Consider the following 25,062-nt stretch of genomic DNA (forward strand, 5'->3'; position numbering starts at 1 on the left):
AGGCCCTATTCAGAGGACAGCCCACTCTCCGAGAGATCATGGACTCTCGAGATCAGAGACAGCTCGGACGGTTCTTACTAGAGATACAGAGCCATCAGGACACACTACTACAGCCACACACAGCTACACAGACAGAGGGGAGACAGTCGCAGCTCACAGACTTCTTTCAGAGGATTACCGCCCCTCCCCCACCAGACACTCAGAGGGGAGTGACACTCCCACAGGCGGAGGTGAGCCGAACTAGACGACGACCACAAGTCACAGGCTACAGGGGCGCGAGCTCCCACAACCGACACATCGAGGAGATCCGAGCCCGGGAGCGCCGTGCCACTGAGGAGCGAGTGGCTCGGATGAGGGCCGACCCGACAGCTTTCATCCGGGCAGCCTTGGCACCAGACCCGCCCATGTACCACATCTTACATCCCCCCATTAGTACAGGATGGAGCTAGATAGCTTGATGCATTCTCATGATTGTACTACCTTGAGCATATAGACATGCATATACCCCTAGAGATAGAGCTCCATCCCTCCTCAGATACCCCACTACCTACACTCAGTTCAGTTTTGTATCAGTTTTTGTTTCATTTGTCTTTCCGATAGACGGATGACATACACACCATGTACATTTGATTTGTCTCATAGGCCGATTTCGGCCTGACATAGACGTTAAAAATCTTTCTTTCTTTCTTTCTTTCTCTGTGTGTGTGTGTGTGTGTGTGTGTGTGTGTGTGTGTGTGTGTGTGTGTGTGTGTGTGTGTGTGTTATGTCCCGCTCACAGGAAAGGGGATCCAGCCTAGATGCCGTCGGGATGGGCGTCTAGTGTCCGAGCAGATGTAGTGTGAACACGGCCAGTGTGGCCGGCCATTATTATAAAAGGGAGGCCAAGGCCTCATTTTCAATTATGGACCACCCCCACTGGCAAAGTGCCAATGGTTAGCCCGCGAGGCTAGGAGTGCGCGAGGTCACCTCGAGGAGGTGAGGCCGGGTGGTATGGGACGCTCGGTCTTATAGGTGCACGCCTACGTCCTCGGACGCTGGCCTCAGCACGAGGGAGCTGCCGGATGGTGGCTATGGTCGGGTGGTTCGTCCGACGTGTATCTGTAGGCAGTCTGTGTAGCCGGGAGATCCATTCTCCTCGTTCGTTTCATGGTATCAGAGCCGGCTTGGCTACGGAATGGATTGTGTGCACACCTACAGACTGGTTTAAGTCGGATAGTCTTTATTTCATGCAATTTTTTATGATATAATTGTTTAATCAATTATTTTTTTCTCATGAGCATGTTTGCAAGTGAAAATTAAAGTTTGGTCACTGATTTTTTATAAAAATCAGCACATCAGGAGGTGAAAATGCTGAAAATCACAGTTCCTTCACTAGTTTTGCTGATTTTTTATGAAAATCAGTAAATTCTTTATTAAGTGACTGACTTTAGATTAAAATTCAGCATGCATCCTCTTTAAGCTTTCTCTGTAATCTCCTTCTCTGTGCGAAGCATAGAGAGAAATGAAATGAAATGAAATGAAATGTTATATTAACGTCTTCAAAAGGCCATAATGACCTATGAGACCCGAAAGCTACAAAGTGGTGGATCTGATACAAAGTCAGAGTAACAAAATAACCTAACAACAGTACAAAACAAAGATATATACTATGGGGTCCTAAGTTGATCGATATGAACCAAGCAAAAGACCAAGCAAAAAATGGGCGGCTTGTTGGGATAGCTGAATCACAAGAGATCTAGCATCGGTCGTTGGCGAATCTCATCAATTTCCTCCATGGTTAGTAATCTGACCGGGCGTCGTGCATGCCTGGCCAGCGTGCTTCGATTTTCTGTCGTAGCCTCCGTCGATGCTGTGTAGTTCTTCGCAGTCGTGGGCGCCTGGTTTTCCCCAGTTCAATCGCTTGGTCAATCAGTGTGCCTCTGGTATGAGACGAGGGGGAGCTCTGCTGTGGGAGTGGCTCTTGCGGCTGTCCCCTGTCTGCTCTGAAGAAGTCTGTGATCCGTCTTTGAGACTGGCTAGCCTCGCCATTCATCAGGCTATCTCTGTGTCTGCGCAGCTCGAGCAGGAACAAACCCAGACATCTCTGATCTTCGTATCCCATGACTCTTGAGAGTGGTCCAAAACCTTCTCTGAACAAGCAATGGAAGCGGCCTCGTATCTCGTAGTAGACGGGGCAACGACATGTATAGTGTAGCTCTGTCTCAGGTTCCATGTTACACAAGGGGCATGTCCTGTCCTCTGCTGGTACTCCGCTGTATCTCCCCGTCTCAATCCGCAACTGGTGAGAAGATGTGCGTAACTGGCCAATAGCACATCGTATCCCATGAGACAAGTGGGTATCCATGTATCTGGGTCTCGCCACAAAACCATCTTCCGTAAGCTGGAGAAGGTGGTCTTTGTAAAAAGCCATCTTCGTGCCCAATTCCTGTGCTGGTTGTATCCATGTCCTTCTGGTGTCTAGCTGGGTCAGGTCTTGGCGTATGAGCTTGGTGATCTCTGACTGTGTAAGGGTGAGAGATGGTGCATCCAATGAGTAATGGAATGGTGGCAGCCGGTCTATGCTGAACCAATGTGCCTGAAACCATGATGTCATCTCCCCATACCAGCATGTTGTATCTCCTTGTATGGCTAACTGTCGAGAGGCTTCAAGTGCTATGCGAGCATATCTCTACCTCTCTCTTTGCTTGGGGGTGACCAACTGCAGAACGAAGAGCCAAGGCTACGTTAATTCTCCAACGTGGAGGAGTTTGTATGCGCTGGCTCCAGGGTGGAGCTCATGACGTGTGTTGGGCACGGAAGGCCACGCACTCGGTAGTTGCTTCACCCTTTGCGCCTCTCTCTCCACGCGTCCGTATATAGAAGCAACCCGCTGATTTTTTTTAACGCAAAGCCATTGCGCTGGTCTTCTCACGCTACCAAGTTTTTTTTTAATCAATTGACCCCTTTTTATTAAGGGTGCCCAGGACACTTTGTTTTTTTTTTTTTTTAGGTTTGAAACATGTACTTCATTAAAAAACTCACTTACAGCCATTTGCAAAGCCTACAGAGAACTTATTTCTCAAGTCTTCTGCTTCTCTCTCGCGCTTCCTCTCTCTCACCTGCTCGCGCTCTCGTGCTCCCGCGCTCCCGCTATCACCTGCTCGCCTTCAGACGCTCACGCCGACGCGACGAGCTCCTCGAAGTTCAACTTTTCGCGACCGAAAAGTGTAGAAAAGGCCCAATTTCGTGTGAAAATTCCAGTTTTTCACGCACTTCGCCATGGATTCCTCCAGCTCAGATGTGCAGCGTGACGACGTGCCAGGTAACATCCAAATTCCATTCACGCATGCTCTCTACACATGGATTACAAGTACTTTCCAGGGTTTCGACCAGCGTGTTACCGCTCTGGAAAAAGCGAACGTTCAGACGAACCTTCGCTTGGCCTCTCTCGAAGGGGTCGTGCAGGGGCTCAGTTCCCGACTCTCTACTCTCGAAAATATGGCTCAGTCGACGACTGCGCGTATTTCCGAGGGCGAAACCCATCTCCAGCAATTGCGGATGCAGATTGCTGCTTTTGGGCGTTCACAAGGTGGTCCAACTACCACCATTCCGTACAAAACTACAAATTTCTCAGGTGAAGAGAAGAAGTGTACGGATAACCGGTTGCACCAGTGGACCACATATTTTGATCTCCATGGGGAGCATGATGAACGGAGGATTTAGACGATTCCTCTCTATCTACGCAGTAAGGCGCTTACCTGGTGGCGCGACATGACAGAGAAGCCTATGACATGGGCTGACTTTTGTGTGAAATTCAAGAGGGATTTCGCCAAAATGGACCCTTTGAAAGCTTATGCCAAATTGCAGAGTCTTTCGATGAAAACTCTGTCTTTTGATAAATATACGACAGCTTTCAAAGAGACGCTCACCTTCTGCAAGGTGGATTCTACGCACGCTGTGAACATGTATCTGTTGGGGACAAGGGTTTTGTTCGACCAAGTAAGTCCTCGTGGGGAGCGCCAATGTTACTTTCTCGAAAGAAGGATAACACTATGCGCTTCTGCGTGGATTACAAGGGGTTGAATAAGCTCACTATCAAGAAAAAGTATCCGCTCCCGCGCATGGACGATCTGATAGACCGGCTCCATGGAGCATTGTATTTTACGAAGATAAACCTGTGATCAGGCTATCATCAGATACGGATCAAACTGGAAGATATTCCTAAGACAGGCTTCCATACACGTTATGGTCACTACGAGTTTTTGGTCTTGCCTTTTGGTTTGACCAATGTTCCAGCTACGTTCCAGCAGATGATGAATGATCTGCTGAGACCATTTTTAGGCAACTTCGTTGTTGTATTTCTCGATGATATCTTGATCTACAGCCGAAGTTTGTCTGAGAACCTAGTGCATTTACGCACTGTTCTCGAAGTACTGAGAACTGAGAAGCTTTACGCCAAGGCTTCCAAGTGTGAATTCTTTAAGAAAGAGCTTCTGTACTTGGGTCACGTCATTACTCGCGATGGAATTCGCGTCGACTCTGAAAAATTGGATAAAGTGCGAAATTGGCCCATTCTGAAGAATGTACGCCAAGTAAAGTCCTTTTTAGGCTTTACTGGATTCTTTCGCAAGTTTATCAAGGATTACTCTAAGGTTGCTGCTCCGCTTACGCAACTTTTAAAAGGAGGGGTGAAAGGGCCGAAGACTTCGGGTCCTCATCGTAAAGGTAATCCCCCTGTTGTCTACAATGAGCGTCTCGACGAGAGCTTCACTAAAGCACTTAGTGACTACTGCGCCAATATTGCACATTGTGGATCCTAGCAAACTGTTTGTGGTTGAAACGGATGCTAGTGATTATGCTATTGGTGTGACATCATACCAGGATGGATGTCCTGTTGCGTTTGAAAGTAAGAAACTTTCTGATGCCGAGATGCGTTATCCAACGTATGAGAAGCTTTACGCCGTAGTCCACGCCTCGAGGAAATGGCCGCACTACTTGTATGGCTCTATGTTTGTTGCATGGACAGATCATCATTCCTTGCGCTATATCTGTGATCAGGGTGATCTCAGAGGTCGGAAGGCTAGATGGGTTGAACTTGTGTAAGAGTTTGACTTTGAGATCCGTTATAGAAAAGGATCCAGCAATCGAGTTGCCGATGCGCTCAGCAGGATTCCTGAGGTTAATGCCTTATCTATGGCTGAAATCTCGACGGATTTCTATCTCTCTCTCTCCGAGGGCTATGTCGTTCTGATGGCCATTTTGGCAAGATATGGAACGAGGTCAAAGCGGGACATGACTCGCATACAGGCTTGGGTGATCCAGAGACCCAAGTGAGACATGCTGGAGAGATGAGACAGCGACAATATTCCATTAGAGTGGACTATTGTTCAAAAATGGTAAAGTCTACGTGCCGGAAATCGATGAGATTCGACAAAGGATTTTGTGCGAATGCCACGATGTTCCTAGCGCTGGGCACCCAAGCATTCAGAGAACTTCGGCTTTGGTTAAGCGATATTTCTATTGGCCAAGGATGCGCTCTTACATAGAGAGCTATGTGAAGAGATGCGCTCAATGTCAGGTCAATAAGGCAGAGCGCCTTAGAAAAGCTGGCCTGCTACACCCATTGGAAATCCAAGATGCCAAGTGGCAAAGTATTTCCATGGACTTCATCGTTGGTTTGCCAAATACTAGTCGGGGCAACGACACTATTTGGTTTGTGATCGATAGACTCACAAAAATGGCGAAGTTTATACCAACGAAGTTGACAGTAAAAAGCCATGAGTTGGCAGTTTTATTTGTCGATCAGCTTTATAAGCTGTATGGTCTGCCAGAAGATATCATCAGTGATCGAGATACTAAGTTCACTGGCCGATTTTGGTGAGATGTGTTTGCTCATCTTCAGACAAAGTTGAGTATGTCGTCTTCTGACCATCCTGAGTCCGACGGACAAACTGAGAGGATGAATCAGACATTGGAGGACATGTTGAGAGCTTATGTCTCTCACAGGCAGTCTGATTGGGAAAGGTATCTTCCATAGTTAGAGTTTGACTATAATAGTAGCAAGCATTCTGCTACTGGATTTAGCCCATTCATGCTGATGTATGGATTCGAGCCTAAATCCCCGATTCCTATTGGCTTAGAGAAAGTCAAGGAACGCCACGCTCGTGATTTCCTGTATGACATGCAAGAAATGCTCGAATTGGCTAAGGATAGTATAAGAACGGCTCGTGATCGAGTCACTACTTATGCTAATCAAAAGAGGTCTCCAAGGACTCTAGATGTGGGACAATGGGTCTATCTGAAGATACCCAAGGATTCCAAGACTATGCGAACGGTTTGTGATCGAGTCACTACTTATGCTAATCAAAAGAGGTCTCCAAGGACTCTAGATGTGGGACAATGGGTCTATCTGAAGATACCCAAGGATTCCAAGACTATGCGAGCGGGAAAGCATTATAAGCTTTTAGCTAGATATTGTGGTCCGTTCTTGATCACAAAGAAAATTGGCCAGGTTGCCTACAAACTCGCTCTTCCTTCGGATGTTAGTGTACATCCAGTGTTTCATGTCAACTGCCTTAAAATGAAATTGGGCGAAGCTGACGTTGTTGTGCCTATCGAGGAAAATGTATGGCAAGATATGCAAATTGAGTATATTCCTCGAGAACTAGAAGCAGTCTTAGATCATCGTACCCGTCATTCGCGCCAAAAGGGTTATGACGAGAACTTAATTAAATGGAAGGGTCAATCTGAAAGGGTTGCTACTTGGGAACCTGTTAGAGCTTTGAAGGCTCAGTATCCCCACTTCATTGATGAGGACATCAATGGTTCTTAAGAGGGGAAGTATGTTATGTCCCGCTCACAGGAGAGGGGATCTAGCCCAGATGCCGTTGGGATGGGCGTCCAGTGTCCGAGCGGACATAGTGTGAACACGGCCAGTGTGGCCGGCCATTATTATAAAAGGGAGGCCAAGGCCTCATTTTCAGTTATCGACCCCCACTGGCAGAGTGCCAGTGGTTAGCCCGCGAGGCTAGGAGTGCGCGAGGTCACCTCGAGGAGGTGAGGCCGGGTGGTATGGGACGCTCGGTCTTACACGTGCACGCCTACGTCCTCGGACGTTGGCCTCAACACGGGGGAGCTGCCGGATGGTGGCTATGGTCGGGTGGTTCGTCCGACATGTATCTGTAGGCGGTCTGTGTAGCCGAGAGATCCATTCTCCTCGTTCGTCATACTCTCTCTCTCTCTCTCTCTCTCTCTCTCTCTCTCTCTCTCTCTCTCTCTCTCTCTCTCTCTCAACCCCTGCAAGTCTCCCTTGGGCGAGGGCACCCCTGTGGGGGGCATTAATGCCCAAGCTCTACCCATGCCCAAGACCTACTCGTCAACAACGCCGCGTTTTTTATCTGCTGCGACATACTCGTCAACAATGACCTACTCGCCTGCGCGTTTTTCTTCTGCGACACTCTTGTCTACTACTGTGGCGTCTACTGCTGTGGCGATTGCTCAACTGCTCAACTGCTGTGGCGTCTACTTATCAACTCCTCTGGTTAACTCCTCACCTTCTGCGACTACCACCGCCCCAAAGCCTTCTCAGCCCGTCGAACTGAATCCCCACCCTCTGGCTTGTCGAACCGAATCTCCACCCACTGCTCGTCGATGCCAGAGCTTGCCTTCATGCCTCCAAAAAATTTAAATCAACATAAGCCCTCGATCCCACACACCACTGAGTGCCCAACAGAAATTCCCGACTTGATGTCATCCTATGGCACCCCTACAATGCGCAAGAGCTTTCTTGCGGTGGCAGCGGCACCAAGGAAGGACCCCGGGGCCCGCCACAGTCGTTGAGGCTCATATTCAAGAGCTCGTCAAGGAGAATGAAAGACACAAAGAACATCTACGCAAGCTTGAAGATGCGAAGGAAGCAGAGAGCCAAGCTCTGCTTGAAAAAGCACATGCAGTCGAAGCCTCACTTACCGAAACTGTCATGGCAGTGCAAAAAGAATCACATGAAGCAACACATAAGAAGATTGACACCAAGATACAGGCAGCCCTACAAGAATGCCGGCTACAAGAATCTCTTGGCCTCAGGGTCGGGATTGGGGGGCTACACTCACCGTGGTGTACCACGGAGGACACCCTCGAGGAAGCAATCATCAAGCTCAATGACATTCTTCAACATGTCTACACCAAGCCCGAAACTGTTGCTTGGATCAACGATACACATAGACATGTGCCATCCGAGCATTGCATACTCACTTTCAAGGACAAAGCTGAGCGTCTGAACGTGCTATGTCAATCTCGACTTCTCAAGGGAAAAAAGCTTTGGATTGGTGAAGAATTAACCACGAATCAACTCAAGAGCAAAGCAAGCGAGCTCAAGAAGATGCATGAAGCACGTAAGCAAGGCAAATGGGCAGTCTACCGGGGTGGCAAAACGATCATCCAGGAGGTTCGAAACCCCAAACCATCCCTCCCCTCAGCCGACCCTCCTTAGGTTTTCGTTTTCTCTTTTTCTCTACTGTACCCTCTTGATGGACCCTCAGTCCTAAACTGATATGTATCATCCCGCACTGAGAAGGAATTGTTGCAATGTGTTTTTGGTCCCATGGGTCATTACACTACATATGACATTGCACCGTATACTATGAGATACGTGGGCATTTCCATTGCTTATTTAAAGAAGGCTTTGGACCCCTAAATAGAGTCATGCAATACCAAGATCAAAGGTGCTTAGGCTTGTACCTACTGGAACTACATCGGCACAGGAATAATCTAATGAGAAGACAAAGAGCACTACAGCCTCAGAGGCAGATCACAGATTTCTTCGGATCGAGAGAAGCAGGAATGGAAGGAGAAGCAAGAAGCCAGCAGCGAGCACAAAGGAGTACCCACATTCATACCAAAGGCACCCTCATTGACAGGGCGATCGAGCTTAGGAAATCGAGACGACCACGACCGAGATGCAGAAGCACACTTCACCGGAGGAGACTACAACAAAGGATTAGAAGCATTCTAGCCGGACACCCAGAATGCTCCTAAGAAGTTTATCTAATACTTTGTATTTAGTTTTTCGCATTTATTTTCACACTTTCACACTTTTCAGACATTGTAACAGATTCACCACTTTTGTATCAGTTTGGTCTCATAGGTCACTCTGGCCTTTTGAAGACACTAATACAACATTTCATTTCATTCTCTCTCTCTCTCTCTCTCTCTCTCTCTCTCTCTCTCTCTCTCTCTCTCTCTCTCTCTCTCTCTCTCTCTCTCTCTCTCTCTCCGAGCGCACAGGTGCCGGCTACACTGAGTGTACTCTCTCTCTCTCTCCGAAGGCAACCTTTGTGCTTACAAACAAGCGGATTACACAAATGGAGAGGGAGATGAAAGACTGGAAAGCAGATATGGAGGGATGGTGGAAAGAGAAGGCCAACCTTCTTCAAATGTTTCTCAACGAAGGCGCGCAGTGGAAGAAAGAGAAAGAGGACCTACACGCAGAGCTACAAGCACTTCAGGCGGACTCCAAAGCACTTGAAGAAGAGGTCTCAGCTCTCAAGCGAGAACTTGCTGATAAAGCGAGCAATGGACTAGAGGAGGGGGAATTCCAGCCTTCGGTAGTAGAGGAAATCAAGGTCATCAAAGAGCAGGTACGGATGATCAAAGAGGAGGAGAAACAAAAGATGGTAAAGACGTCTTCGTGGATGGATGTGATCACGAAGACGCAAAAGAAGGCGGATGAGGCCGAGAAGTGGATAGAAGTCACTAAGAAAGGCAAAGGGAAAGAAATCACATCTCTCCCGACTCCTACAATCATCAACATGACTCTAGACGAAGAACAACGAAGGAAAACTAGAGCTTTGCATATAAGAGTAACCGGTCTAAGAGACCGAGATGATGTGGAAGGGGAAGTTGAAGAACTTCTCCGCATGATGGGTAGTGAGGCTACTCATACAAAGGCATGGAGGGTGGGGAAGAAGACACAAGGCAATGGTGAGACTTCAAAGGGGAGAGCTCTAATCATCCGTTTCCCATCCATGGAGGCAAAGAAGGACTTCTTGAAGAAGCGTCCTACACTAAAGAAAACGGCATATTCCTTGGAGATGACCTCACTCTCACACAGCTTGCGCATATGAGAGAGGTAATGCCAGAGATTCAAGCGGCAAGGGAGAAGGGAAAGACGGCCTTCTACAGAGATGGCCGGGTTGTGATTGTAGAGCGACGCTCCACATGACGGTGCGAGACCCATGGGACCACCCTCAAAGTTGCCACGTGGAATTGTAATGGATCTATGCGACTTGATGTGCGCGCCTTTGAGGATAGTTTCAGGGGAAGAGACATCGTCTTCTACTCTGAGACACATCAGCCTGCATAGTTACCCGGAACGGGAAATCGGAACGGGGAACGGCAACATGCATGAAATGCCATTCCCTGTTTCGGATACTCACGTTTGAAACACGGAACGGGGATTCAAAACAGGAAATTGGGATGGAAACGGGGAACGGGGACTTGAAAATGGCCATTCCCTGTTACTATGACATCAGGCCCCTGGGCAGTCTATGCCTCACATTAGTGGATATAGATGGGAGACTGCCTATAGACAGGAAACAAGATCAGAGCGCAGAGGGCGGGGATCAGGAGGAGTGGCAGTGTTATTCAGGGAGGAGTTGCAACCATTGATACATATAGCCCGCAGAGATGAGCAAGCTAGGTACATGTGGGTGAGACTGAGAGAAGAGACAGACAAATATCTTTACATTGCTATTTGCTACTTTCCCCCGCGCACGTCAGTGTATGCACCACCGAGAGGACAGTCCCCTTTCTCTATTTTGGATGATGACATATGGGAGTTCTCTAGAGATGGTGACATCATCATTCTAGGGGACTTCAATGCTAGGACTGCCCATCATCAGACAGTATTTTATGATACTTCAGAGGAGATGCTGAGAGAGCTGGATGCTGCACAGACAGGCCTATCCAGACTATCACAAGATGGAGAACACACTGAGTATGGACGACACTTGATAGACATGGGGACTGCACATGGATTGGCCATCTTGAATGGCCTACAGAGATTTCCCGCTTCAGGGGGTTTTACATGCTTTCCACACAGACATGGAGCCAGCACAGTGGATTATGTCATGGCACAGCCGAGCCTCATCTCTAGTATCGAGGATCTCACGGTTGGACCCAGACCTGTTGGTGTGGCAGTGGATCATGCTCTTGTGTCAATGACCATCTCTTTTCAGTTTAGTGTAGCACACAGGCTACGGACAGCAGCCCCTACTCGCTACACCTTCACGCGGGAGACAGACTCTGTATACATAGATGGGATCTACAGACGCCTATGCACAGAGGAGCCAGGGTGACCTTTGGAGGAGCTTACTACAATATTGACACAGACACTACATGATGCAACAGCAGAGGCATACCCACATACCCAACCTGAGCAGAGGCGCCGTTCGGGGAGCATGCCCCAGAACAGTTGGTATGATGAGGAATGCCGGGACACTAGAGCTAGACTTCAGAGGGAGGTGCTTTTAGGGGACATCACTCACAGACAGTCACAGATTGACTTCCAACGCCTAGTGCGGCGGAAGAAGAGGGCATTTTTGGCTCGACTAGAGCAGGATCTACATCAACTTTTCTTGAGTCAGGACTCACGTGAGGCATGGCGGCTCTTTCAAGAGCACTCTCCCCCCCCCCCCCCCCCCGCCATCACTTCTATAGAGGACTGGGGCCAGTACGCATCATCTCTGTACACAGTTCCTGAGCAGCCCCCCCTTCCCGACCCTCCTGACCCATGCCCACACACATGTGCTTTTTTCACCGCGGAGATGGTGAGGAAGGCCATTGAGAGGATGAGGATTACGATCAGAATGGTTTAGTGGCTGAGCATTTCACGCATGCCAGAGATCTACTAGCAAAGCTTCTAGCAGTTATGTTTAACCGTGCCATGTGTGACGGCTTGCCTGATACTTGGAGCCTATCTACTATTGTACCTATCTTCAAGTCGGGAGACCCTATGGAGCCTGGGAATTATCGCACTATCATGATTGGACACACATTGGCACGGTTGTACGCATCTATTCTTGAGCAGGAGCTGAGTAGATGGGCAGAAAGGGAGGGGATACGCGCAGCCGGGTAGGCAGGGTTCAAGAGGGGATTTTCTACTCTTGACCATATCTTGACACTCAGAGCCATCATTGACGAGGGTAGATCGCGTCGGAGACGGATCTATTGTAGCTTTGTGGATTTCCGCAAAGCATTTGACACAGTGCCTAGAGCTAGATTGATGCGCAGATTACAACAGCTGGGAGTACCCACAGAGCTCATTTGGGGGGTCATGGCATTATACAGGTCAGTAGTGGGGCAGGTACGCACCTCAGAGGGTCTATCCACACCGATTCACTCCACTATAGGGGTGAAGCAGGGCTGCCCACTCTCTCCTACTCTATTTGGTATGTATGTGGATGAGGTTTCTGACTACATTGAGAGAGATGGTGATAGAGGTGCACAGCTGGCAGAGACATGGATTCCATTATTGTTATATGCTGATGATATTGTGTTGATCTCCGACTCTCCGGAGGGGATGCATCGTCATTTGGATGCTTTGAATAGGTTTGCTCAAGAAAGTGGTTTGTCCGTCAACCTTGGTAAAACCAAGGTCATGGTATTTAATACCACCGCACAGTGGATCAGGAGGTCAGCGCCAACATTCACATACGGCCAGGAGACTGTGGAGTATACAGATGTGTACACTTACCTCGGAGTGGTTTTAGTGGACCAGCATTTTCATTGAGGAGGGCAGCAGAGACTAGACTAACCAAAGCCCATGCAATATTGGGTAGATTGGAAAGGATGTGTTCACAGGTTCAGTTTCAGGAGCCTCGAACGAAGCTCTGGCTCTTTGACACTCTAGTGGCTTCTGCATTGCTTTATGGAGCTGAGATTTGGGGACATCATTAGATCATCACCGGAGGACAGGCCGCAGTGATGGATGGGGGGACATGGAGAAGCCTCTAGTCTCTATGATCTCACGGCTCATTAGAGCCAAGGCCTCAGTGCCACGTGCTATTGTGCGAGCAGAGCTAGCTGCCCCACCACTAGTGGTTGAGGCGCTCACCAGATCGGTCTCCTTCATACACCGCATGTGGGAACTTCCCAAAGACAGATATGCCCGCCTTGCACTCGAGTCCTCTCGACAGTTAGCCATGCAGGGAGATACAGCATGCTGGTACGGGGAGATGACATCATGGTTTCAGGCGCATGGGTTCAGCATAGACAGATTGCCTCCCTTCCATTACTCACTGGATGCACCCTCTCTGACTCTTACACAGTCCGAGATCACCAGGCTCATCCGCCAGGACTTGACTCAGCTAGACACCAGGAGGACATGGATACAGCCAGCACAGGAGCTGGGCACGAAGATGGCTTTCTATAGAGAGCATCTCCTCCAGCTTACGGTTGATGGTTTTGTGACGAGGCCCAGATACATGTACAGCCACTTGTCTCATGGGATACGATGTGCTATCGGCCAGATACGTACATCTTCACACCAGCTGCGGATCCAGACTGGGAGATACAGCGGAGTACCAGCAGAGGCCAGGACATGCCCCCTGTGTGACATCGAGCCTGAGACAGAGTTGCACTACACATGCCACTGCCCCGTCTACTACGAGATACGAGGCCGCTTCCATTGCTTGTTCAGAGAGGGCTTTGGACCATTCTCCAGAGTCATGCAGTACGAGGATCAGAGATGCTTGGGCTTGTTTTTGCTCGAGCTACGCAGACACAGAGAGAGCGTGATGAGAGGAGAGGCTAGCCAGTCCCAGAGACAGATCACAGATTTCTTTAGAGCTGTCACTGGACACCCGGAGGAGTTACCACCACAGCAGAGCTCGTCGTCTCACACCAGAGGCACACTGATCGACCGAGCGACTGAGCTGGGAAGATCCAGACGCCCACGACTGCGGAGGACTACACAGCATCGACGGAGGCTGCATCAGAGGATTCGGATCACTTTGGCTCGGCATGCACGACGCCCGGTCAGACTACTGACCATGGAGGAGATTGATGAGATCCGCCAGCGACCGATGTTGGATCTCTTGTGATCTAGCTATCCTAGCTAACTGCTGTTCACACCTAGTAGTTTAGGATTCCATAGTATTTTTATTGCGACATTTGTCATTTCATTTTTGTCATTGTTGTCATCTTGTTACTCTGAATCGGACTTTGTATCAGATCCACCACATTGTAACTTTCTGGTCTCATAGGTCACTTTGACCTTTTGAAGACGTTAATATAACATTTCATTTCCCCCCCCCCCTCTCTCTCTCTCTCTCTCTCTCTCTCTCTCTCTCTCTCTCTCTCTCTCTCTCTCTCTCTCTCTCTCTCTCGACCGATGCTGGATCTCTTGTGATCTAGCTATCCTAGCTAACTGCTGTTCACACCTAGTAGTTTAGGATTCCATAGTATTTTTATTGCGACATTTGTCATTTCATTTTTGTCATTGTTGTCATCTTGTTACTCTGAATCTGACTTTGTATCAGATCCACCACATTGCAACTTTCTGGTCTCATAGGTCACTTTGGCCTTTTGAAGACGTTAATATAACATTTCATCTCTCTCTCTCTCTCTCTCTCTCTCTCTCTCTCTCTCTCTCTCTCTCTCTCTCTCTCTCTCTCTCTCTCTCTCTCTCTCTCTCTCTCTCTCTCTCTCTCTCTCTCTCTACCGATGCTGGATCTCTTGTGATCTAGCTATCCCAGCTAACTGCTGTTCACACCTAGTAGTTTAGGAATCCATAGTATTTTTATTGCGACATTTGTCATTTCATTTTTGTCATTGTTGTCATCTTGTTACTCTGTATCTGACTTTGTATCAAATCCACCACATTGTAACTTTCTGGTCTCATAGGTCACTTTGGCCTTTTGAAGACGTTAATATAACATTTCATCTCTCTCTCTCTCTCTCTCTCTCTCTCTCTCTCTCTCTCTCTCTCTCTCTCTCTCTCTCTCTCTCTCTCTCTCTCTGTGTGCGTACGCCTCTGCATCGTCGACTCTGACAAACGCATCAGTAAAGATGAAACAAAGTAACACAATATCACCCGCAATTAAGACAACAACTTCACATAGTGTAATATGCACGTTTCTTAATACCACCATACACCTAAATGCATCAAGGAAAGATAATCATATTATCTTACCTAAAAGACAAGGACTACATGTAGAAGGCTAGGTGAACTGTGGTATATATGCATACCTCCCGTAATATGGAAAAGTGTGCTTCGTGGGTTGCAAGGGCCAGCATAATTAGATCAGCATCCTGCAATACTTTGCAGATGTTATCACAACAAGAGATAGTAATCATGTATTGAAACATTGGTAGTAATCGTGTATTAAAACATTGGGCAAGCTTTAAAGCATCAAAATATTAAGGCTGAAGCTGCTTATCAGAATCGAACTTACCAGTCCATACAAGCAGTGTCGGGTATTCGGATTGTAACCAGGAAGATTTCTTTGTAGTCGAATATAAGCCATAATCTTGTGCTCTCCTTCACCAGGAGAATTGGCATCAGAAAGTATTACCTAATAGGTATCACCAAATTCTGATGATTATCACCAAACTCTGTGCTTTAAGATAATTTGAAAAATATTTGCGTGCTTTACTTTTATGTTGCGCCATCCTGGATCATGATTGAGACGCAGATGGGTGTAATATCGAAGCGCTACTGCCAAACTCTCCATAAAATCTGTTCCTGGTGTAATCACGTTTGAATCAGAAACTTCTGTTTCCTGTTTTGGGGGCACAACACGACCTGCTGCCTCAAGTTCTTTGCGCAGCCTCTCTTCCTCGGCAGCCTGCAGTCATTTCAAGAATTACCCTACTACCTTCAAATAGTTTTTTGCCAGCTAGGATAATAGTTCTAAAATTGATTATTACAGCAACAGAGGCATCTTGTGCGGCACGAAAACGCCTTGATCTTTGTTGATTCATTTTTGCCCTAGGTGCCACCCCATCTACAGATCAAACCAGATAGATAAATATGACATAAGGTTGCACAATCACGTACCAAATAGAAAATTTAGACCAGCAAGACTGATAGATGACTTGAACATTAAAATTATGATCCATACCAATTGCCATGTACAATAATTTCCTGGGCCGGACCATAGCAAAGAGGCGATCTATGTAACTGAACACGCTCTTGAACACTTCATCATATGTTTTGGGTGTGGGCTGTAAAGGCACAAGAAACAAGGCACACGTTTATGTCAGTTTGAAAAGACAGAGAGAAACAGCTGAAAAGCTAACAACAAATTTTCTAGCACAAGATTGTCGCTGCAAATTGGTTTTGACTTAACCAGTTTGTTTTAGTCTTCAACAACAATGTATGAAAGGCACACTAATGACAAAATGGTAAAAAAGGCCATGAGTTATTTGATACCTAACCTATCATCGTCGATAAACGCTCTTCATGTTGGAGCTATATATGCACCATGCCTCAATATCTATCCCTAGGAAGACCAAGGTATATGTAAGTCTTTTGGGACCAATCTTCGCAATATGCTCGTCTCTAGGTAAGCTGACACGATGGTATTTGGTAGAGTTCAAGAATTATCCAACTCTGGATGCCAAGTGGATGGAGGAGGAGGACTTAGCAGATACTCCTCAGCTACTAGAGCTTTACTTTTGGGTCCTTTGGTTTAGCACCGACTATCCAAAAGCTACCGATCAATCAACAGGTTGAATATGGTGCAGTGCGGGCTGCACAAGAGAGGAGTCACTCCGTTCCTTTGTCAAAAGTTGGCTCGATGGAAATAAGGTCAATGATTTCTTTTGAGATTTCAAGGATACCGACAATATTCTGTTGAATGACTTTATGTAAAGATGTACATCTAAAATGGAATTCCTAAAATGAATATGTTACATGTGTTGTCTTATGTGTGCATTGTTTGAGTACGTGTTGCAACGATGTTTGCAGGCGTAATCAAGGGCAATTACAATTCTTTCAAGAGGGGGGTATGTCACACTCTCCGAGCTATCAGAAGGTGAAGATGAACTAGGGTCATCCGAAAAGCGTACACGCTTCTTGGATTCGTTAGCTGCCTCGAAAGTAGATTTTCGACCTAATAGTTGGGAAAGTCCGCCACACAGCTCTTCTTCCGAGAGTTGTTCATATTCTTCATTACTTCTTTGACCTCTTGCTCTACAACTGTGTCAAATTAATCTTGTGAGTATAGTTTTTGCTTATCTGCACTCGGCTTTCCTTTTCGTTTCATGGCCGACTTGAGAGGCGAGTCGCAAGTGAATCTGGTCAAGTGGATGATTCTTCAAAAACTTTGCAAACTGTGGATCTTTGGCGTACTTGAGCATTTGAAATTCCATCTTGTCAAGGTCTGTTGGCGGAACTAGGCATACTCTACTCTAGATTCCTTGGTATTTATTTATTATTACGACTCAAAACACTGGCTTGAGCTGCGATGCAAAAAAATTGATGATATGAGGGTGGGCACCCCCACTCCCCATATAGAAACCTAGCAAAGTTTCATGACCTCCCCTAACCCCACGACCAAGAAAAGAGGGGCAAAAACTAGAAAAAAACTGGAATTGGCCCATAGATGGAAAACTAGTGGTACAAGGCTCTGGGAAAAAATGCCCTAGACCTAAGGCCACCAAGAAGCAAACAAAATGACACCGCTAGCAATACAAGGTTCGCAAAACAATGGCTGAAACAAACCGAAGATAGAAAACTACCTCACATAGGCTGGGCACAGCCATAAAACAGACCTCACTCCCTTTGAATCAACTCTCACTCCCTATGAGCAGTTCTGCCAGGACCAACACGAGGGGTGATAAACTCTTAACACAGTTGACCCTACAAGATGGTGATATTCACATATTACGCTGTATAGGAGTCTTGTCGTTTGATGCCTGTCAAACTTGACCTTTTGCACACCAAGTGCAGTGGATGACATTAGTGTCTATGGTTCAAAGGAGGACCTGGTGAGGTGAAGGCTAAACTCATGTTTTCCTTCAGACATTGGTTTGCTGCATTATTTCCTTGGTTTGGAAGTAGCGCAGTCACCTAATGGCATTTGCATCTATCAAAAAAAGTATGTTCAAATTTTGTAGCAAAAGTACGGCACAGAAAATTCCTCTCTCGTCTCTTTTCCTACGAATCCATATTAATGCGTATCCAACAATGATGATACCTCTTTGGTGGATGTTGTGGAGCACATGCAACTTATTTATCTGGAGTCAATTTTCTAGTCAACCTCAAGGAAAGAGCTCATTATGGACACAAATATATTCGTGGCACCATTGACTATGATATTGGGCATTGGCGATCGTGACGGCGATATTCTTCTTGGATACAATGTTCTCGTTGGGCAGGTTGTGTTGACACATGGATATCCACTACTGATTGTTGCTTCCTCTTTGGTAATGCTCTCATACCATGGAAACATTGAAGCAAAACACCGAATACCTCTTCTTCCACTAAAGCTGAGTATTTGGCTTATCTTGACACAACCACTAAAGCTTTTATGGCTTCAACAAATTTTAGACCATCTTGCCATTGCACCTACATCTCCTACCACCATTTATTTAGATTCTCAGAGTGCACTTGCTCTAGCACATATCTCGTTGTTCGTGAACGGACTAAGCACATAGATATCCATACCACTTTGTTCAAGATTACATTTAGGATAAATTACATCAGCTTTTACAATTGTCCCCACATTGACGACAGTTTTGTGCATTTTTTACAAATTAGGCCTTGAAGATGGACATGCAAACACAACTTTTGTCCTTGCTTTATTTTCTTACTATGTTTTATTGATTGTGCATTGGGGATATTTCCCTCTCTACAAGACTAGTGTTAAGCATTTTCTTTTGTCACGTGCACATGGCTCTATGTGCCACGTGGACATGCTTCATCGACTGCTAGAGCCAATTTTCCAGTTTTGGAACCCTCTTGCATAAATGGTTACATAACACTACGGTGGGCATTTGACATGACGTGCATGCACTTCTAGGTTACAAGAATCCAATGAGCCATTCCCCCCATCGATCGGATTCCCGGGTGGGCAGATGTGCGACAGTTTCACCCAAAAACTTTACCAAAGTCAAGTTTATTTGATAAATAATTTTATGATTTATTTTTTGAATTGTCTTCTAGTTTTGCTCTACCTCAACCCAAAGGATCGAGATGTACAACATACTAATCAAGCATATCTTCAAGGTTTTGATGATGTATCGCCAGGATTGCTAATATTTGTGACGTACAAGACAACGCATCTGCCACCAAATTCTTTTTTCTCGTAACATGAACAATCTAGTAATGGAAATGAGACAAAATGTTCGCCCACCTCGTTTGCGTATCCGAAAGTTTCCTTTGGGACAAGAAGTATCTAAAACTCTGACGAGTTGTAAATGTCCGGAAATCTACTCGAAGTGTAACGGGGCTACACCACATGCCAACTAAAAAGAACAGACTGAACAGACTTTTAAGCACTTCAAAACAATTGAACTAAAAGAGAGAGAAAATCCACCCGAGACATGGAGCGGCAAAGTTCCACTCCAAGAGTGTAATGGCTAGAAATTGTGGCGCCCCTTTCGGTATTTCTTTGTATCGCTTCAACAAGGTACAACTCTATGGCTCTGCTCTGCATCTCCCACAGGACCGTGGGTAGAATGCCAAAGAGTATTTAAAGGCCCTTGGCCTCACCCAAAAGCAGTTAAATGAAAAGCACTACTTCTAAAAGCAGTAGGTCCAAAAGCGTGCGCCCAGAGGACTCTCCGTATAGCATGCCACATCAGTTGAAGGTTCCACAAAACACGAGTTATCCATATAGCATGCCACATCAGCTTTCTTTATGTAACTTGTCTGTGTGAGTGTTGTCCTACTTTATTTTAATGTTTAGGCCCTCTCGGCCAAGCTTCTATAAGTTGGTCGGGTGAGGATTTTAATCCTAACCCCTTTTTATCTTTAGGCTACTCTGTCGGGATCTGTAAGTTGGAAAGTCTTCTTCTTTTCTTCTTCTTCTCCTTCTTCTTCTTCTTCTTATGCTTCTCCTGTTAGGCTTTAGGCCCCAAACTTGGGATTTGCAAGTTGGTCCGCTTCTTAAGGGATTTCACGTCATCAATTTGTGGCATAACTCCCTTCTTCTTCTTCTCTTGTTAGGGTTTAGGCCTCTCAGTCGAGATCTGCAAGTTGGCCCGCTTCTCGAGGATTTTCCACATCATCAATTTTTGATATACCCTCCTCTTAAGAGAAGTAATTGTCCACAATTATATCTGCAAAACACAATCAGGTTAGCTCAAAGATATCTGAGGGTCAATCCTGAGGGTTTTCAGTTTTCTCATTCCATATTGGAGCTCTTGATATCATGGCATAGCAAGGAGCTCTTGATATTATGGCATCGCAAGGTTAGCCATCACACCGAGACCACGCTGATCTTTAAACGGATGTCTCGATACACTAAAGTCACATACCCAGGCAATCTCACCGAATTTGGAAATAATCAATGGTTGACACATCTTGATGCAACACATATTCTTACAGATGCATATTACAGGAGATAAAACAAACAGTCGCTGATGAACACCCCCCACAAATAACCTAAAAAGGTCCGAGCCATGAGATATAGAACCCCTTACAACCAAAGCTCTCAAGACCGCAACCTGTAACGATCAGAGATTCCAACAATATAACTAAACGCTCCCCATACTACAACGTTCAGATGTTCCAACAATACAACTAAACGCTCCCCATACCACATCCTGTAACGTTTGGAGGTTCCAACAACTAACTTGAATACTCCTCCCAGGAAAGCCCAAGCCAGAAGATACACACATTATCAAGCACACTTTTCTCTCCTCCCAAGAAAGCCCAAGCAATGAGTAAATCACAAATCATGAAACCAACATCGAAACCAAAATCAAGCAATCTCAACAGGCATCAAAACAAGCTCAAAACAAATAAAATCCATTTCAAACAAATTCCAAACAATCTCAAGCAAATGATTCTCCTCCTTGCAAAAAAGTGAGTGTCTAGCTCCATGCTCCCAAATGCTTCCCTATTACCTATTGTCTACAAAAAGCATCCAAAACATAATCTTGACCTATGCTACCAAAACTCTAATTTATTGTTGAAAACCCTAATTTTTCAAAATTGTCAGAATCAAATTGTGCTCGCGTCAATGCGTAGGGCTCGTCGAGAGGATCAACTTTGACTTCTATTGCATGTCCAAATTCTCAACCATTGAAGAGATTTTCAAAGGCCTCTGCAACACAAAAAAGCATCCAAAAGCATGTTTTTTGTGCTTTTAGGGCAAAAACGGACTTGTCAAGTGCAATGGACACAAAGCGCTGATACCAATGTCAGGTGCAACAGACACAGAGCTGCTCTGATACCAATGTCAAGTGGAGCGAACGCAAACATTGGGGGGGTGGAGCGGACATAGACATGACATTGGTATCAGAGCAACTCTGTGTCCGCTATACCTGGCATTGGTATCAAAGCTCTGTGTCCGCTGCGGAAAAATGGTTCATGCAGTAAAAATGGTTCATGCAATAAAAATGCTTATGCTGGGTTGTGCAATAAGAGAGTATGCAACTATGACCGGCCTGGACATGCGCGTCCTGCTAGAGGCTCACAATGGTGCAAGGCTAGGTCCTAAGCTAAGTCTCATGCTAGACTGTAGCAGAAGCATGTCCACATAGTGACATCCCCCCTTGTTGAAGGTGAGGCACAACTGCTATCTTTGGATTCTTTCTGTACTTTTGATGTTGAATGCTTCTAATGCTTGTGGATTCATTTCCGATGAAGATTCGTAAAGATTCCCCCAAACAGTTGGATACTGCGGATGTAGATCGGTTGCGATGTAATCACCGACCACACGAGTTACTAGGTAGCCTTACTACTGCCGCAAAATACCAGCCTTGGTGTTGACTTTGCCTTGCGAGCAAGTACTATCACTTGAATAGTGCTGTCATGAAAACATTGCGGGTGAAGCTAAAAGGTAAGGGTGCTCAGAGGTATTTCCAAGGGTTGCTTGTTGACGGAAGTGGATGCACGCTACATGCGAATGCAAATGTAGAAGAGGGTTAGGGGTCTTGTCTGCAACTCCTTCCATATCCGAATACGAGGCAAGTAGATCTTGGTACTCAAGGTCTAGGTTGTGTATCTGATGCCAATCTTCGTTCAAAGACATAGCGATGAAGATGGGAGCTAGTACTGGATGCTTGATACTGAGGGTGCTGAGAGACTAATAAGTCCAAGGTAGGGACGTGAAGCTTCTCTAAGGAAAAAAAAAACTAAGAGAGGTTCTTTTGGGTTCTTGGTTCTGCTTGGATTCTTGGTGGTTCTTCCCTTGAGTTCAGGAAGCCGAAGCACGCTCAGAGTTTTGATACGAATGTCCATTGAGTCTTCTAATCTAAAATATAAGACTTCAATAAATCCAGTACGACTAAATTTGCAATCTCAGATTGCCCATCTGTTTGCGTGTGGAAAGATGACAAGAACTGCAACCAATGTTCTTCCAAATAGCCTTCCAAAACAAACTCGTGAATCAGGGATCTCTGTCAAAGACTATTGTCTCGGGCATGCCATGTAATCTGAAAATCTGTGAAATGAACAGTCGCGCTAAATGATCCGGCTTGATTGTTTTCTTCACTAGAACGAAGTGAGCTTGCTTGCTAAATCTATCGATGACACTCCAATGCCATCATGCCCACTCTGTGTCTTCGGGAGATCAAAAATGAAATCCATAGCAATACTTTCCAAAGGGCGGGTGGGAATGGGTAAAGGCTGTAACAATCCCTGTGCTTTATGGATGTCAAACTTGACCTTCTAGCATACCAAGCAACTGCGTACAAAATCGCCCACATCCTTCTTGAGTCTTGGCCAAAAGAAGTAATGCACCACACCTTTCAAGGTGGTGTCAATGCCGCGGTGACCCGTAAAAGGTGGACAATGACATTCAGTTAAAACCTTTTCCCTCAACGGCTGTGTAACGCACATCATTTTCTTCATCAAGTAGCCATCCCGTATGGAATATCCCGCTACTACCTCCCCGTTCTGTATTCGAGTGAATACATCAGAAAAATCTAGATCTGTGGCGTACTGATCGACCATGTCCTCAAAGATTCTATCATGAATCGCGAAAATAGCCAAGACTAACGGCTTCCGGGACAAAGCATCTGCCACCTAGTTTTTGTCCCTGTACATGGACAATTTGGAAGTGAAACTGTGAAGATATTAGCCCACCACGTCTGCTTTTCCGAAAGCAGCTTCTGTGACAAGTAGCGTAAACTCTTATGATCAGTGAAGACCGTAAAATCGGCTCCGAGTAGGTAATGTCGCCACTGAGTAAGAGCATGGATAACCACCAAAAGCTCTTTCTCATAAATCTGTGTTGTCAATTCCGGCCTTGAAAACATTCGGCTCTCATAGGCAATGACATGGCCTTCTTGCATTAAGATCGCACCCAGACTACGACCACAAGCATCCCAATATACTACGAATGACTTTTTTCCGGCAAAGTCAAAACTGGTCCCGTAGTCAATTTCTCTTTCAATGTTTGAAAGACAGTCACCTCTGTGAATCCCCACGAGAAAGGGACTCCTTTCTATGTCAAAATGTGCAAAGGGGAAGCGACCTCTGCAAACTTTCGAATAAACCGCCAGTAGTAAGAATATAAGCTTAAGAAGCTTCTAACTTCATGAACATTCTTCAAATCGGGCCAATCACGTATAGTCTCAATCTTGGCAGGGTCCATCTGTACTCCTGCTGCTGAGACGATGTGTCCAGAAAGTGTATCTCCGGCAAGAAAAATTCACTCTTCTAGGCATTGATTATTAACTTGTGATCTCGCAATGCCTGAAAGACCTGTAGCAAATGGTGTCTATGTTTTGTCTCATCCTTCGAGAAGACTATAATGTCATTAGAGAAAGTGCCAAGAAATGATCTGTACTCTCTGAAAATCCTATCCATCATTCGGTTGAAAGTCGTTGGAGCATTGGTAAGGCCAAAAGGCATCACCAAAAATCGAAAAGCTGTCTTGTAGACATCTTCCGGCGCAATTCGAATCTGATGATATCCACCTTTCAAATCAATCCTGCTAAAACAAGAAGATCCTTGTAATCCGTCAAGAATATCATCAATCCTCGGAATCGAAAATCTATTCTTGATGGTGATTTTATTGAGAGCTCTATAATCAATGCACATTCTCCAAGATCCGTCTCTCTTTAAAACCAACACCACCAGAGAGCAGTAGGGTCAGGTATTGGACTGGATAAGACCCTTTTCCAAAAGGTCTTTCAATTGGTTCATAATCTCTTCATTCTGGGCTCGGCTCACACGATAAGGTGGCCGGTTCGGTGGTGTGCTTCCAGGTATCAGATCAATAGTATGATCCTCGGGACGAGATGGTGACAACTCCTCAAAAAAGCAATCGGCATGAGTGTGGAGAAAATCTTGGCGTTCTTTATCAAGTTCGACATATTTGTTCTGTGTTCATCATTTAACTCTTTCGAATAGATCGAGTAAACAAACAGACTGGATTTCATTAATTTGGAAACGGCCAAAGCCGATACAATAGGGACAGACTCGCCCTTCAGTTTCACATCAAGTACAATTTTTCGACCCTTTTCATTTGTCAAAGTCGCTTTCTTCGCCCGATAATCGACCACGGTGTTGTTCTTATGGTACCAAGGACTCCGAGGAGGACGTCACAACCTTCCAAGGACATTATGTAAAAGTCATCGTGCCCCAAATACCCCTAACAATGCAACCAAAGTTTGCCAATGACAAGTGTAATGGCTATGTCCCGTCCGGGCATAGCAGCTACCGTACGGGACAAGACGTTTTATATGCAGTGTACAATACGCGTACTAGATGTATTTTTGAGAATCGTATTTTTGAGAATCAAAAATAAAATACGTCCATTTTTTTTAGATATGATACTTTAATAAGGACAAATGACGCGGTTCATGGACCTCCTTAATATGACTTCAATATTTAACCATAGCATACATAAACAAGCACCATGAAGCTCTAAAACACAATTGATCAACTAGGAAAAGACATAC

The 25,062-nt window shown here is 45.8% G+C and overlaps 1 protein-coding gene across 1 annotated transcript in view; it reads right to left on the minus strand.

Moving 5' to 3' along the window:
• The window catches only part of LOC147447829 (5'-3' exoribonuclease 4-like), a 174,556-nt gene that overhangs the window by 143,858 nt on the left and 5,636 nt on the right, over positions 1-25,062 (minus strand). The window contains exons 2-6 of the mRNA XM_086523576.1: positions 16,101-16,203; positions 15,907-15,983; positions 15,633-15,824; positions 15,432-15,551; positions 15,226-15,288 (exon numbers count right to left, since the gene is read on the minus strand). Coding sequence (XP_086379702.1) covers positions 15,226-15,288; positions 15,432-15,551; positions 15,633-15,824; positions 15,907-15,983; positions 16,101-16,203 — 555 coding nt within the window. The remainder of the gene's footprint in view (positions 1-15,225; positions 15,289-15,431; positions 15,552-15,632; positions 15,825-15,906; positions 15,984-16,100; positions 16,204-25,062) is intronic.

Source organism: Adiantum capillus-veneris, chromosome 11 (genome assembly GCF_014529385.1).
Source record: "Adiantum capillus-veneris isolate H3 chromosome 11, ASM1452938v2, whole genome shotgun sequence".
Classification (NCBI taxonomy): domain Eukaryota; kingdom Viridiplantae; phylum Streptophyta; class Polypodiopsida; order Polypodiales; family Pteridaceae; genus Adiantum; species Adiantum capillus-veneris.